The 16,588-nt window shown below is 57.2% G+C and overlaps 1 protein-coding gene across 2 annotated transcripts in view; it reads right to left on the bottom strand.

Annotated features, from left to right (window-relative positions):
- BOP1 (BOP1 ribosomal biogenesis factor) overlaps window positions 1–16,588 on the bottom strand; it is a 54,712-nt gene that overhangs the window by 37,699 nt on the left and 425 nt on the right. Inside the window, exons 1-3 of one of the 2 annotated variants that reach the window (XM_069956854.1) lie at window positions 16,257–16,278; window positions 10,058–10,201; window positions 8,311–8,376 (exon numbers count right to left, since the gene is read on the bottom strand). In XM_069956854.1, coding sequence (XP_069812955.1) covers window positions 8,311–8,376; window positions 10,058–10,174 — 183 coding nt within the window. In that variant the 5' untranslated portion in view covers window positions 10,175–10,201; window positions 16,257–16,278. Of the gene's footprint in view, window positions 1–8,310; window positions 8,377–10,057; window positions 10,202–16,256; window positions 16,279–16,588 lie in introns of those variants that run through there. The other variant, XM_069956853.1, reaches the window with a different exon arrangement.

The following is a 16,588-nucleotide window of genomic DNA, read 5'->3' as shown; positions in this document are numbered from 1 at the left end:
GCCACAAGTGTTTGCGGAGAATTAAAGGGGTTATCCAGCGCCACAAAAACATGGCCACTTTCCCCCTACTGTTGTCTCCAGGTTGGGTGGGGTTTTGAAACTCAGTTCCATTGAAGTAAATGGAGCTTAATTGCAAACTGCACCTGAACTGGAAACAACAGTAGGGGGAAAAGTGGCCATGTTTTTGTAGCGCTGGATAATCCCTTTAATAACATTAGGTCAGGAAAATTTCTATATTTTCTCAACATTTGCCCTTTTATTGAGAAGATAAAAGCACGAAGATGTATTTGGCAATTGCTTCAGAGTAATGCTCACACAATGAATTCGGGAAACACTGAGTGGTGGAGCGAGCACGCTGGCTGCATATACTCCTCAATGTGACCAGGTATGCACTGAGCGGTGGAGCGAGCACGCTGGCTGTATATACTCCTCCATGTGACCAGGTATGCACTGAGCGGTGGAGCGAGCACGCTAGCTGTATATACTCCTCCATGTGACCAGGTATGCACTGAGCGGTGGAGCGAGCACGCTGGCTGCATATACTCCTCCATGTGACCAGGTATGCACTGAGCGGTGGAGCGAGCACGCTGGCTGTATATACTCCTCCATGTGACCAGGTATGCACTGAGCGGTGGAGCGAGCACGCTAGCTGTATATACTCCTCCATGTGACCAGGTATGCACTGAGCGGTGGAGCGAGCACGCTGGCTGTATATACTCCTCCATGTGACCAGGTATGCACTGAGCGGTGGAGCGAGCACGCTAGCTGTATATACTCCTCCATGTGACCAGGTATGCACTGAGCGGTGGAGCGAGCACGCTGGCTGTATATACTCCTCCATGTGACCAGGTATGCACTGAGCGGTGGAGCGAGCACGCTAGCTGTATATACTCCTCCATGTGACCAGGTATGCACTGAGCGGTGGAGCGAGCACGCTAGCTGTATATACTCCTCCATGTGACCAGGTATGCACTGAGCGGTGGAGCGAGCACGCTAGCTGTATATACTCCTCCATGTGACCAGGTATGCACTGAGCGGTGGAGCGAGCACGCTAGCTGTATATACTCCTCCATGTGACCAGGTATGCACTGAGCGGTGGAGCGAGCACGCTGGCTGTATATACTCCTCCATGTGACCAGGTATGCACTGAGCGGTGGAGCGAGCACGCTAGCTGTATATACTCCTCCATGTGACCAGGTATGCACTGAGCGGTGGAGCGAGCACGCTAGCTGTATATACTCCTTCATGTGACCAGGTATGCACTGAGCGGTGGAGCGAGCACGCTGGCTGTATATACTCCTCCATGTGACCAGGTATGCACTGAGCGGTGGAGCGAGCACGCTGGCTGTATATACTCCTCCATGTGACCAGGTATGCACTGAGCGGTGGAGCGAGCACGCTGGCTGTATATACTCCTCCATGTGACCAGGTATGCACTGAGCGGTGGAGCGAGCACGCTGGCTGTATATACTCCTCCATGTGACCAGGTATGCACTGAGCGGTGGAGCGAGCACGCTAGCTGTATATACTCCTCCATGTGACCAGGTATGCACTGAGCGGTGGAGCGAGCACGCTGGCTGTATATACTCCTCCATGTGACCAGGTATGCACTGAGCGGTGGAGCGAGCACGCTGGCTGTATATACTCCTCCATGTAACCAGGTATGCACTGAGCGGTGGAGCGAGCACGCTGGCTGTATATACTCCTCCATGTGACCAGGTATGCACTGAGCGGTGGAGCGAGCACGCTAGCTGTATATACTCCTCCATGTGACCAGGTATGCACTGAGCGGTGGATGCGAGCACGCTGGCTGTATATACTCCTCCATGTGACCAGGTATGCACTGAGCGGTGGAGCGAGCACGCTGGCTGTATATACTCCTCCATGTGACCAGGTATGCACTGAGCGGTGGAGCGAGCACGCTGGCTGTATATACTCCTCCATGTGACCAGGTATGCACTGAGCGGTGGAGCGAGCACGCTGGCTGTATATACTCCTCCATGTGACCAGGTATGCACTGAGCGGTGGAGCGAGCACGCTGGCTGTATATACTCCTCCATGTGACCAGGTATGCACTGAGCGGTGGAGCGAGCACGCTAGCTGTATATACTCCTCCATGTGACCAGGTATGCACTGAGCGGTGGAGCGAGCACGCTAGCTGTATATACTCCTCCATGTGACCAGGTATGCACTGAGCGGTGGAGCGAGCACGCTGGCTGTATATACTCCTCCATGTGACCAGGTATGCACTGAGCGGTGGAGCGAGCACGCTAGCTGTATATACTCCTCCATGTGACCAGGTATGCACTGAGCGGTGGAGCGAGCACGCTAGCTGTATATACTCCTCCATGTGACCAGGTATGCACTGAGCGGTGGAGCGAGCACGCTAGCTGTATATACTCCTCCATGTGACCAGGTATGCACTGAGCGGTGGAGCGAGCACGCTGGCTGTATATACTTCTCCATGTGACCAGGTATGCACTGAGCGGTGGAGCGAGCACGCTAGCTGTATATACTCCTCCATGTGACCAGGTATGCACTGAGCGGTGGAGCGAGCACGCTAGCTGTATATACTCCCCCATGTGACCAGGTATGCACTGAGCGGTGGAGCGAGCACGCTAGCTGTATATACTCCTCCATGTGACCAGGTATGCACTGAGCGGTGGAGCGAGCACGCTAGCTGTATATACTCCTCCATGTGACCAGGTATGCACTGAGCGGTGGAGCGAGCACGCTAGCTGTATATACTCCTCCATGTGACCAGGTATGCACTGAGCGGTGGAGTCGTGGAGTCGGAGCTAGTTTTGGCTGGAGTTGGAGTTGGGAAAAAATGTAACCGACTCCAGCCTTAAAAAAAATCTTTAATAAATTTAGAATTGAGTTTTGATATGAATTTTATAAGTGTTGCTCATCAATATATTTTATGAGCAACATTCTAATACAGGCATGTCCAAACTTTTTTCGAAGAGTGCCAAATTTGATGAAGTGAACATGTGCGAGGGCCGACCATTTTACATGCTACATGCTATATGCTTTATAACACAGGCAGATAATAGCAAGCTGGATACCTGGGGGGCCGTAAAAGTTCGGAACGCGGGCCGCAAATGGCCCTCCGGCCGGACTTTGGACATGCCTGTTCTAATAGGACACTGGCCCTATTACATAAGGGTGGTCGGGGAATATATCAGTAATAGGACACTGGCCCTATTACATAAGGGTGGTCGGGGAATATATCAGTAATAGGACACTGGCCCTATTACATAAGGGTGGTCGGGGAATATATCAGTAATAGGACACAGGCCCTATTACATAAGGGTGGTCGGGGAATATATCAGTAATAGGACACTGGCCCTATTACATGAGGGTGGTCGGGGAATATATCAGTAATAGGACACTGGCCCTATTACATGAGGGTGGTCGGGGAATATATCAGTAATAGGACACTGGCCCTATTACATAAGGGTGGTCGGGGAGAGGTTGTTGGTCACTATTTGGCAGATTGTTCCTGAGCTGGAAGAGTCCATTGTGCGGGGGGAGATCTGTGCTGGTCTCTCCCTGGATGCTGATGACTGTATATGAGCAGCAGTGTAATATGGAGATATCCTGTGTAATATAGAGGAGGAGGAGGAGACATAAGTAGTGTAGCCCCTCTCTATATCACTATGTGTGACCCCTCTATATCACTATGTGTGACCCCTCTATATCACTATGTGTGACCCCTCTCTATATCACTATGTGTGACCCCTCTCTATATCACTATGTGTGACCCCTCTCTATATCACTATGTGTGACCCCTCTCTATATCACTATGTGTGACCCCTCTCTATATCACTATGTGTGACCCCTCTCTATATCACTATGTGTGACCCCTCTATATCACTATGTGTGACCTCTCTATATCACTATGTGTGACCCCTCTCTATATCACTATGTGTGACCCCTCTATATCACTATGTGTGACCCCTCTATATCACTATGTGTGACCTCTCTATATATCACTATGTGTGACCCCTCTATATCACTATGTGTGACCCCTCTCTATATCACTATGTGTGACCTCTCTATATCACTATGTGTGACCCCTCTATATCACTATGTGTGACCCCTCTCTATATCACTATGTGTGACCCCTCTCTATATCACTATGTGTGACCCCTCTCTATATCACTATGTGTGACCTCTCTCTATATCACTATGTGTGACCTCTCTCTATATCACTATGTGTGACCCCTCTCTATATCACTATGTGTGACCTCTCTCTATATCACTATGTGTGACCCCTCTCTATATCACTATGTGTGACCCCTCTCTATATCACTATGTGTGACCCCCCTCTATATCACTATGTGTGACCCCCCTCTATATCACTATGTGTGACCTCTCTCTATATCACTATGTGTGACCTCTCTCTATATCACTATGTGTGACCTCTCTCTATATCACTATGTGTGACCTCTCTCTATATCACTATGTGTGACCCCTCTCTATATCACTATGTGTGACCTCTCTCTATATCACTATGTGTGACCTCTCTCTATATCACTATGTGTGACCTCTCTCTATATCACTATGTGTGACCTCTCTCTATATCACTATGTGTGACCTCTCTCTATATCACTGTGTGACCCCTCTATATCACTATGTGTGACCCCTCTCTATATCACTATGTGTGACCCCTCTCTATATCACTATGTGTGACCCCTCTCTATATCACTATGTGTGACCCCTCTCTATATCACTATGTGTGACCCCTCTCTATATCACTATGTGTGACCCCTCTCTATATCACTATGTGTGACCCCTCTCTATATCACTATGTGTGACCCCTCTCTATATCACTATGTGTGACCCCTGTATATCACTATGTGTGACCCCTCTCTATATCACTATGTGTGACCTCTCTATATCACTATGTGTGACCCCCCTCTATATCACTATGTGTGACCCCCCTCTATATCACTATGTGTGACCCCTCTCTATATCACTATGTGTGACCCCTCTCTATCACTATGTGTGACCCCTCTCTATATCACTATGTGTGACCCCTCTCTATATCACTATGTGTGACCTCTCTATATCACTATGTGTGACCTCTCTATATCACTATGTGTGACCTCTCTATATCACTATGTGTGACCTCTCTATATCACTATGTGTGACCCCTCTCTATATCACTATGTGTGACCTCTCTATATCACTATGTGTGACCTCTCTATATCACTATGTGTGACCCCTCTCTATATCACTATGTGTGACCTCTCTATATCACTATGTGTGACCCCTCTCTATATCACTATGTGTGACCTCTCTATATCACTATGTGTGACCTCTCTATATCACTATGTGTGACCTCTCTATATCACTATGTGTGACCTCTCTATATCACTATGTGTGACCTCTCTATATCACTATGTGTGACCTCTCTATATCACTATGTGTGACCTCTCTATATCACTATGTGTGACCTCTCTCTATATCACTATGTGTCACCTCTCTATATCACTATGTGTGACCTCTCTATATCACTATGTGTGACCCCTCTCTATATCACTATGTGTGACCTCTCTATATCACTATGTGTGACCCCTCTCTATATCACTATGTGTGACCTCTCTCTATATCACTTGGTGTGACCCCTCTCTATATCACTATGTGTGACCTCTCTATATCACTATGTGTGACCCCTCTCTATATCACTATGTGTGACCTCTCTATATCACTGTGTGTGACCCCTCTCTATATCACTATGTGTGACCTCTCTATATCACTATGTGTGACCCCTCTCTCTATATCACTGTGTGTGACCCCTCTCTATATCACTATGTGTGACCCCTCTCTATATCACTATGTGTGACCCCTCTCTATATCACTATGTGTGACCCCTCTCTATATCACTATGTGTGACCTCTCTCTATATCACTATGTGTGACCCCTCTCTATATCACTATGTGTGACCTCTCTATATCACTATGTGTGACCTCTCTATATCACTATGTGTGACCTCTCTATATCACTATGTGTGACCCCTCTATATCACTATGTGTGACCTCTCTCTATATCACTATGTCTGACCTCTGTATTACAGTGATCTGGCATTGTTAGCAGTGTTTCTGTGTGTGTGGTGAATATTTAGTTAGAAAAAAACACTAACACCAGTCCCAGTCCCTGACATCTATCCAGCACCTCCTACCAGGCCCAGTCCCCGACATCTATCCAGCACCTCCTACCAGGCCCAGTCCCTGACATCTATCCAGCACCTCCTACCAGGCCCAGTCCCTGACATCTATCCAGCACCTCCTACCAGGCCCAGTCCCCGACATCTATCCAGCACCTCCTACCAGGCCCAGTCCCTGACATCTATCCAGCACCTCCTACCAGGCCCAGTCCCTGACATCTATCCAGAACGTCCTACCAGTCACTGACATCTATCCAGCACCTCCTACCAGTCCCTGACATCTATCCAGAACCTCCTACCAGTCCCAGTCCCTGACATCTATCCATCACTTCCTACCAGTCCCAGTCCCTGACATCTATCCAGAACCTCCTACCAGGCCCAGTCCCTGACATCTATCAAGCACATCCTACCAGTCCCAGTCCGACATCTATCCAGCACCTCCTACCAGTCCCAGTCCCTGACATCTATCCAGAACGTCCTACCAGTCCCAGTCATCTATCCAGAACGTCCTACCAGTCCCAGTCCGACATCTATCCAGCACCTCCTACCAGTCCCAGTCCCTGACATCTATCCAGAACGTCCTACCAGTCCCAGTCATCTATCCAGAACGTCCTACCAGTCCCAGTCCGACATCTATCCAGCACCTCCTACCAGTCCCAGTCATCTATCCAGAACGTCCTACCAGTCCCAGTCCCTGATATCTATCCAGAACCTCCTACCAGTCCCAGTCCCTGACATCTATCCAGCACCTCCTACCAGTCCCAGTCCCTGACATCTATCCAGAACGTCCTACCAGTCCCAGTCACTGACATCTATCCAGAACGTCCTACCAGTCCCAGTCACTGACATCTATCCAGAACGTCCTACCAGTCCCAGTCACTGACATCTATCCAGCACATCCTACCAGTCCCTGACATCTATCCATCACTTCCTACCAGTCCCAGTCCCTGACATCTATCCAGCACATCCTACCAGTCCCAGTCATCTATCCAGCACCTCCTACCAGTCCCAGTCCCTGACATCTATCCAGAACATCCTACCAGTCCCAGTCCCTGACATCTATCCAGAACGTCCTACCAGTCCCAGTCCCTGACATCTATCCATCACTTCCTACCAGTCCCAGTCCCTGACATCTATCCAGCACCAAATACCAGTCCCAGTCCCTGACATCTATCCAGCACCTCCTACCAGTCCCAGTCCCTGACATCTATCCAGCACCTCCTACCAGTCCCAGTCCCTGACATCTATCCAGCACCTCCTACCAGTCCCAGTCCCTGACATCTATCCAGCACCTCCTACCAGTCCCAGTCCCTGACATCTATCCAGCACCTCCTACCAGTCCCAGTCCCTGACTTCTATCCAGAACGTCCTACCAGGCCCAGTCCCTGACATCTATGCAGAACGTCCTACCAGGCCCAGTCCCTGACATCTATCCAGCACCTCCTACCAATCCCAGTCCCTGACATCTATCCAGAACGTCCTACCAGGCCCAGTCCCTGACATCTATCCAGAACGTCCTACCAGGCCCAGTCCCTGACATCTATCCATCACCTCCTACCAGGCCCAGTCCCTGACATCTATCCATCACCTCCTACCAGTCCCAGTCCCTGACACCAATCACCAATTTGTGTGTACAGGCGGCCTAACACAGGTTTCAGAGCCGTGAGACACAATACCGTCCATGAGGTTCATTGAAAAACAGAAAATTCTATCTTTATGACACTTAAACCCAATCTGCATAATAATTTGGAAGGTGGTGAAGTCTCCGACCCATAAGGAGCAGCTGGGGTGCGACCGACCCTCAGGACACAGGATAAAATAACTGCGCAGGACTGCGATCAGTATAAAGACAGGCAAAACATACAGATAACACTCAGAAACATGACAACTCTGCAAGGGGCGAGTGACAGGCGGTCGGCTCTCCCAACAACTGATACTACCGGGAGGGCTGCTAGTTCACACTCTACAGGGGCCATAAATCACGCAGCGTGTGAATGACCCCCAAAATTCTTTGAGGGATTTAGTAAGAGTTCTGCTGATATAAACACTTTGCGGTGGGTTATATACACGGTGCAGGGGGGTCTATATACAGTGCGGGTGTCTGTATACACTGCGGGCTGCAGCTGCTTTCTTACCTCTTCATCAGAAGAATCCTGCTCATATTCATTGCTCCCTCCAGTCTCCTTACCAGTCTGTGGCCCCTAAAAAAAGCAAGGCAGCAACAGTGTGTGAGGGCGGCCATACTCAGGGCATCATGGTGTCCCTGCCCCCACATGCCCTCCACCCGCACACCCCTCCATCGCCCCTCCTCCAGCACACCCCTCCATCGCCCCTCCTCCAGCACACCCCTCCATCGCCCCTCCTCCAGCACAACCCTCCATCGCCCCTCCTCCCACACACCCCTCCATCGCCCCTCCTCCAGCACACCCCTCCATCGCCCCTCCTCCAGCACAACCCTCCATCGCCCCTCCTCCAGCACAACCCTCCATCCCCCCCTCCTCCAGCACAACCCTCTATCGCCCCTCCTCCAGCACACCCCTCCATCCCCCCTCCTCCAGCACACCCCTCCATCCCCCCTCCTCCAGCACAACCCTCCCATCGCCCCTCCTCCAGCACACCCCTCCATCCCCCCTCCTCCAGCACACCCCTCCATCCCCCCTCCTCCAGCACAACCCTCCATCGCCCCTCCTCCAGCACAACCCTCCATCGCCCCTCCTCCAGCACACCCCTCCATCCCCCCTCCTCCAGCACACCCCTCCATCCCCCCTCCTCCCGCACACCCCTCCATCCCCCCTCCTCCCGCACACCCCTCCATCCCCCCTCCTCCCGCACAACCCTCCATCGCCCCTCCTCCAGCACACCCCTCCATCCCCCCTCCTCCAGCACACCCCTCCATCCCCCCTCCTCCAGCACAACCCTCCATCGCCCCTCCTCCAGCACAACCCTCCATCGCCCCTCCTCCCACACACCCCTCCATCGCCCCTCCTCCAGCACACCCCTCCATCGCCCCTCCTCCAGCACACCCCTCCATCGCCCCTCCTCCAGCACAACCCTCCATCCCCCCTCCTCCAGCACAACCCTCTATCGCCCCTCCTCCAGCACACCCCTCCATCCCCCCTCCTCCAGCACAACCCTCCATCGCCCCTCCTCCAGCACACCCCTCCATCCCCCCTCCTCCAGCACACCCCTCCATCCCCCCTCCTCCAGCACAACCCTCCATCGCCCCTCCTCCAGCACAACCCTCTATCGCCCCTCCTCCAGCACAACCCTCCATCGCCCCTCCTCCAGCACAACCCTCCATCGCCCCTCCTCCAGCACACCCCTCCATCCCCCCTCCTCCAGCACAACCCTCCATCGCCCCTCCTCCAGCACACCCCTCCATCCCCCCTCCTCCAGCACACCCCTCCATCGCCCCCTCCGTCGCCCGCTCCTCCCGCACACCCCTCCATCGCCCCCTCCTCCCGCACACCCCTTCATCCCCCCCCCTCCTCCAGCACACCCCTCCATCGCCCCCTCCTCCCGCACACCCCTTCATCCCCCCCCCTCCTCCAGCACACCCCTCCATCGCCCCCTCCGTCGCCCGCTCCTCCCGCACACCCCTCCATCGCCCCCTCCTCCCGCACACCCCTCCATCGCCCCCTCCTCCCGCACACCCCTCCATCGCCCCCTCCTCCCGCACACCCCTCCATCGCCCCCTCCTCCAGCACACCCCTCCATCGCCCCCTCCGTCGCCAGCTCCTCCCGCACACCCCTCCATCCCCCCCTCCTCCAGCACACCCCTCCATCGCCCGCTCCTCCCGCACACCCCTCCATCCCCCCTCCTCCGCGTCCCCCCATCTTGTGATAGATTCAGGAAGTCATCCAACTCTCAGCCTCACTTACTGAGTCCTCCGGGTCGGCTCCTTCCTCCTCATCGCTGCTGTCACTCCCCGAATCCTCCAACCCGGAGAAATGACTCTCCTCGCTGTCACTGACATCTGTGTCCTCCCCGTCACTCATCACACCGTCTCCTCCCAGCAGCGCCTCCTGCAGGAAAACAACAGCGCCGCCATTACTGCTATACCAGTACACCTCTGTTCCCCGGGGCCTATCTGTTCCCTCCTCTCCTCTGTAACCGGGGCCCCTCTATCCTCCTCTGTACCCGGGGCCCCTCTATCCTCCTCCTCTCCTCGGTACCGGGGCAACTCTATTATCCTCCTCCTCTCCTCAGTACCGGGGCCCCTCTATCCTCCTCCTCAGTACCGGGGCCCCTCTATCCTCCTCCTCAGTACCGGGGCCCCTCTATCCTCCTCCTCTCCTCAGTACCGGGGCCCCTCTATCATCCTCCTCAGTACCGGGGCCCCTCTATCATCCTCCTCTCCTCGGTAGCGGGGCCCCTCTATCATCCTCCTCTCCTCGGTAGCGGGGCCCCTCTATCCTCCTACTCTCCTCGGTACCGGGGCCCCTCTATCCTCCTCCTCTCCTCGGTACCGGGGCCCCTCTATCCTCCTCCTCTCCTCAGTACCGGGGCCCCTCTATCCTCCTCCTCTCCTCAGTACCGGGGCCCCTCTATCCTCCTCCTCTCCTCAGTACCGGGGCCCCTCTATCCTCCTCCTCAGTACCGGGGCTCCTCTATCCTCCTCGGTACCGGGGCCCCTCTATCCTCCTCCTCTCCTCGGTACCAGGGCCCCTCTATCCTCCTCCTCTCCTCGGTACCGGGGCCCCTCTATCCTCCTCAGTACCGGGCCCCCCTATCCTCCTCCTCTCCTCAGTACGGGGGCCCCCCTATCCTCCTCCTCTCCTCAGTACGGGGGCCCCTCTATCCTCCTCAGTACCGGGGTCCCTCTATCCTCCTCCTCTCCTCAGTACCAGGGCTCCTCTATCCTCCTCCTCTCCTCGGTAGCGGGGCCCCTTTATTCTCCTCCTCTCCTCGGTACCGGGGCCCCTCTATCCTCCTCCTCTCCTCGGTACCCCTCTATCCTCCTCGGTACCGGGGCCCCTCTATCCTCCTCCTCTCTTCAGTACCGGGGCCCCTCTATCCTTCTCCTCTCCTCGGTACCGGGGCTCCTCTATCCTCCTCCTCTCCTCGGTACCGGGGCCCCCTATCTTCCTCCTCCTCTCCTCAGTACCGGGGCCCCTCTATCCTTCTCCTCTCCTCAGTACCGGGGCTCCTCTATCCTCCTCCTCTCCTCGGTACCGGGGCTCCTCTATCCTCCTTCTCCTCTCCTCGGTACCTGGGCCCCTCTATCCTCCTCCTCTCCTCAGTACCGGGGCCCCTCTATCATCCTCCTCAGTACCGGGGCCCCTCTATCCTCCTCCTCTCCTCAGTACCGGGGCCCCTCTATGATCCTCCTCAGTACCGGGGCCCCTCTATCATCCTCCTCTCCTCAGTACCGGGGCCCCTCTATCCTCCTCCTCTCCTCAGTACCGGGGCCCCTCTATCCTCCTCCTCTCCTCAGTACCGGGGCCCCTCTATCCTCCTCCTCTCCTCAGTACCGGGGCCCCTCTATGATCCTCCTCAGTACCGGGGCCCCTCTATCCTCCTCCTCTCCTCAGTACCGGGGCCCCTCTATCCTCCTCCTCTCCTCAGTACCGGGGCCCCTCTATCCTCCTCCTCTCCTCAGTACCAGGGCCCCTCTATCCTCCTCCTCTCCTCAGTACCGGGGCCCCTCTATCCTCCTCCTCTCCTCAGTACCGGGGCCCCTCTATCCTCCTCCTCCTCCTCCTCAGTACCGGGGCCCCTCTATCCTCCTCCTCAGTACCGGGGCCCCTCTATCCTCCTCCTCAGTACCGGGGCCCCTCTATCCTCCTCCTCAGTACCGGGGCCCCTCTATCCTCCTCCTCAGTACCGGGGCCCCTCTATCCTCCTCCTCAGTACCGGGGCCCCTCTATCCTCCTCCTCAGTACCGGGCCCCTCTATCCTCCTCCTCAGTACCGGGGCCCCTCTATCCTCCTCCTCTCCTCAGTACCGGGGCCCCTCTATCCTCCTCCTCAGTACCGGGGCCCCTCTATCCTTCCCCTCTCCTCAGTACCGGGGCCCCTCTATCTTCCTCCTCTCCTCAGTACCGGGGCCCCTCTATCTTCCTCCTCTCCTCAGTACCGGGGCCCCTCTATCATCCTCCTCTCCTCGGTACCGGGGCCCCTCTATCCTCCTCCTCCTCTCCTCGGTACCGGGGCCCCTCTATCCTCCTCCTCTCCTCAGTACCGGGGCCCCTCTATCCTCCTCCTCCTCGGTACCGGGGCCCCTCTATCCTCCTCCTCCTCTCCTCGGTACCGGGGCCCCCTATCTTCCTCCTCCTCTCCTCGGTACCGGGGCCCCTCTATCCTCCTCCTCTCCTCGGTACCGGGGCCCCTCTATCCTCCTCCTCTCCTCAGTACCGGGGCCCTCTATCCGCCTCCTCAGTACCGGGGCCCCCCTATCCTACTCAGTACCGGGGCCCCTCTATCCTCCTCCTCTCCTCGGTACCGGGGCCCCTCTATCCTTCTCCTCTCCTCACTACCGGGGCCCCTCTATCCTCCTCAGTACCGGGGCCCCTCTATCCTCCCCCCTCTATCCTCCTCAGTACCGGGGCCCCTCTATCCTCCTCCTCTCCTCAGTACCGGGGCCCCTCTATCCATCTCCTCTCCTCACTACCGGGGCCCCTCTATCCTCCTCTATCCTCCTCAGTACCGGGGCCCCTCTATCCTCCCCCCTCTATCCTCCTCAGTACCGGGGCCCCTCTATCCTCCTCCTCTCCTCGGTACCGGGGCTCCTCTATCCTCCTCCTCTCCTCAGTACCGGGGCCCCTCTATCCTCCTCCTCTCCTCAGTACCGGGGCCCCTCTATCCTTCTCCTCTCCTCGGTACCAGGGCTCCTCTATCATCCTCCTCTCCTCGGTACCGGGGCCCCTCTATCCTCCTCCTCTCCTCGGTACCGGGGCCCCTCTATCCTCCTCCTCTCCTCGGTACCGGGGCCCCTCTATCCTCCTCCTCTCCTCGGTACCGGGGCCCCTCTATCCTCCTCCTCCTCTCCTCGGTACCGGGGCCCCCTATCTTCCTCCTCCTCTCCTCGGTACCGGGGCCCCTCTATCCTCCTCCTCTCCTCGGTACCGGGGCCCCTCTATCCTCCTCCTCTCCTCGGTACCGGGGCCCCTCTATCCTCCTCCTCTCCTCAGTACCGGGGCCCTCTATCCGCCCCCTCAGTACCGGGGCCCCCCTATCCTACTCAGTACCGGGGCCCCTCTATCCTCCTCCTCTCCTCGGTACCGGGGCTCCTCTATCCTCCTCCTCTCCTCAGTACCGGGGCCCCCCTATCCTCCTCAGTACCGGGGCCCTCTATCCTCTTCCTCTCCTCGGTACCCCTCTATCCTCTTCCTCTCCTCAGTACCGGGGCCCCTCTATCCTCCTCCTCTCCTCAGTACCGGGGCCCCTCTATCCTTCTCCTCTCCTCACTACCGGGGCCCCTCTATCCTCCTCAGTACCGGGGCCCCTCTATCCTCCCCCCTCTATCCTCCTCAGTACCGGGGCCCCTCTATCCTCCTCCTCTCCTCGGTACCGGGGCTCCTCTATCCTCCTCCTCTCCTCAGTACCGGGGCCCCTCTATCCTCCTCCTCTCCTCAGTACCGGGGCCCCTCTATCCTTCTCCTCTCCTCGGTACCAGGGCTCCTCTATCCTCCTCCTCTCCTCGGTACCGGGGCCCCTCTATCCTCCTCCTCCTCTCCTCGGTACCGGGGCCCCCTATCTTCCTCCTCCTCTCCTCGGTACCGGGGCCCCTCTATCCTCCTCCTCTCCTCAGTACCGGGCCCTCTATCCGCCTCCTCAGTACCGGGGCCCCCCTATCCTCCTCAGTACCGGGGCCCCCCTATCCTCTCCTCAGTATCGGGCCCCTCTATCTTCCTCCTCTCCTCAGTACCGGGGCCCTCTATCCTCCTTCTCCTCTCCTCAGTACCGGGGCCCCTCTATCCTCCTCCTCTCCTCAGTACCGGGGCTCCTCTATCCTCCTTCTCCTCTCCTCAGTACCAGGGCCCCTCTATCATCCTCCTCCTCTCCTCAGTACCGGGGCCCCTCTATCCTCCTCCTCTCCTCAGTACCGGGGCCCCTCTATCATCCTCCTCTCCTCGGTACCGGGGCCCCTCTATCCTCCTCCTCCTCTCCTCGGTACCAGGGCCCCTCTATCATCCTCCTCCTCTCCTCAGTACCGGGGGCCCCTCTATCCTCCTCCTCTCCTCGGTACCGGGGCCCCTCTATCCTCCTCCTCAGTACCGGGCCCCCCTATCTTCCTCCTCTCCTCGGTACCGGGGCTCCTCTATCCTCCTCCTCTCCTCAGTACCGGGCCCCTCTATCCTCCTCCTCAGTACCGGGGCCCCTCTATCCTCCTCCTCTCCTCAGTACCGGGGCCCCTCTATCCTCCTCCTCTCCTCAGTACCGGGGCCCCCTATCTTCCTCCTCTCCTCAGTACCGGGGCCCCTCTATCCTTCTCCTCTCCTCGGTACCGGGGCCCCTCTATCCTCCTCCTCTCCTCAGTACCGGGGCCACTCTATCCTCCTCCTCTCCTCAGTACCGGGGCCCCCTATCTTCCTCCTCTCCTCAGTACCGGGGCCCCTCTATCCTCCTCCTCTCCTCAGTACCGGGGCTCCTCTATCCTCCTCCTCTCCTCAGTACCGGGGCCCCTCTATCCTCCTCCTCTCCTCAGTATCGGGGCCCCTCTATCCTCCTCCTCTCCTCAGTACCGGGGCTCCTCTATCCTCCTCCTCCTCTCCTCAGTACCGGGGCCCCTCTATCCTCCTCCTCCTCTCCTCAGTACCGGGGCCCCCCTATCCTCCTCCTCCTTTCCTCAGTACCGGGGCTCCTCTATCCTCCTCCTCTCCTCGGTACCGGGGCCCTCTATCCTCCTCCTCTCCTCGGTATCGGGGCCCTCTATCCGCCTCCTCAGTACCGGGCCCCCCTATCTTCCTCCTCTCCTCGGTACCGGGCCCCCCTATCTTCCTCCTCCTCTCCTCAGTAGCGGGGCTCCTCTATCCTCCTCCTCTCCTCAGTACCGGGGCTCCTCTATCCTCCTCCTCTCCTCAGTACCGGGGCTCCTCTATCCTCCTCCTCTCCTCAGTACCGGGGCTCCTCTATCCTCCTCCTCTCCTTGGTACCGGGGCCCCTCTATCCTCCTCCTCGGTACCGGGGCCCCTCTATCCTCCTCCTCTCCTCGGTACCGGGGCTCCTCTATCCTCCTCCTCTCCTCGGTACCGGGGCCCCTCTATCCTCCTCCTCTCCTCGGTACCGGGGCTCCTCTATCCTCCTCCTCTCCTCGGTACCGGGGCCCCTCTATCCGCCTCCTCAGTACCGGGGCTCCTCTATCCTCCTCCTCTCCTCGGTATCGGGTCTCCTCTATCCTCCTCCTCTCCTCGGTATCGGGGCTCCTCTATCCTCCTCCTCTCCTCGGTACCGGGGCTCCTCTATCCTCCTCTCCTCAGTACCGGGGCTCCTCTATCCTCCTCCTCTCCTCAGTACCGGGGCTCCTCTATCCTCCTCCTCTCCTCAGTACCGGGGCTCCTCTATCCTCCTCCTCTCCTCGGTACCGGGGCTCCTCTATCCTCCTCCTCTCCTCAGTACCGGGGCTCCTCTATCCTCCTCTCCTCAGTACCGGGGCTCCTCTATCCTCCTCCTCTCCTCGGTACCGGGGCTCCTCTATCCTCCTCCTCTCCTCGGTACCGGGGCTCCTCTATCCTCCTCCTCTCCTCAGTACCGGGGCTCCTCTATCCTCCTCCTCCTCTCCTCAGTACCGGGGCTCCTCTATCCTCCTCCTCAGTACCGGGGCCCTCTATCCGCCTCCTCAGTACCGGGGCTCCTCTATCCGCCTCCTCAGTACCGGGGCTCCTCTATCCGCCTCCTCAGTACCGGGGCTCCTCTATCCTCCTCCTCTCCTCGGTACCGGGGCTCCTCTATCCTCCTCCTCTCCTCGGTACCGGGGCTCCTCTATCCTCCTCCTCTCCTCGGTACCGGGGCTCCTCTATCCTCCTCCTCTCCTCGGTACCGGGGCTCCTCTATCCTCCTCTCCTCAGTACCGGGGCTCCTCTATCCTCCTCCTCTCCTCAGTACCGGGGCTCCTCTATCCTCCTCCTCTCCTCGGTACCGGGGCTCCTCTATCCTCCTCCTCGGTAGCGGGGCCCCTCTATCCTCCTCCTCTCCTCGGTACCGGGCCCCCCTATCTTCCTCCTCTCCTCTCCTCAGTACCGGGGCTCCTCTATCCTCCTCCTCGGTAGCGGGGCCCCTCTATCCTCCTCCTCTCCTCGGTACCGGGCCCCCCTATCCTCCTCCTCTCCTCTCCTCAGTACCGGGGCTCCTCTATCCTCCTCCCCTCCTCAGTACCGGGGCTCCTCTATCCTCCTCCTCTCCTCGGTACCGGGCCCCCCTATCTTCCTCCTCCTCTCCTCAGTACCGGGGCCCCTCTATCCTCCTCCTCTC

Source organism: Dendropsophus ebraccatus, chromosome 2 (genome assembly GCF_027789765.1).
Source record: "Dendropsophus ebraccatus isolate aDenEbr1 chromosome 2, aDenEbr1.pat, whole genome shotgun sequence".
Taxonomy (NCBI): Eukaryota; Metazoa; Chordata; class Amphibia; order Anura; family Hylidae; genus Dendropsophus; species Dendropsophus ebraccatus.
This window is presented reverse-complemented; position numbering and strand designations above follow the sequence as displayed.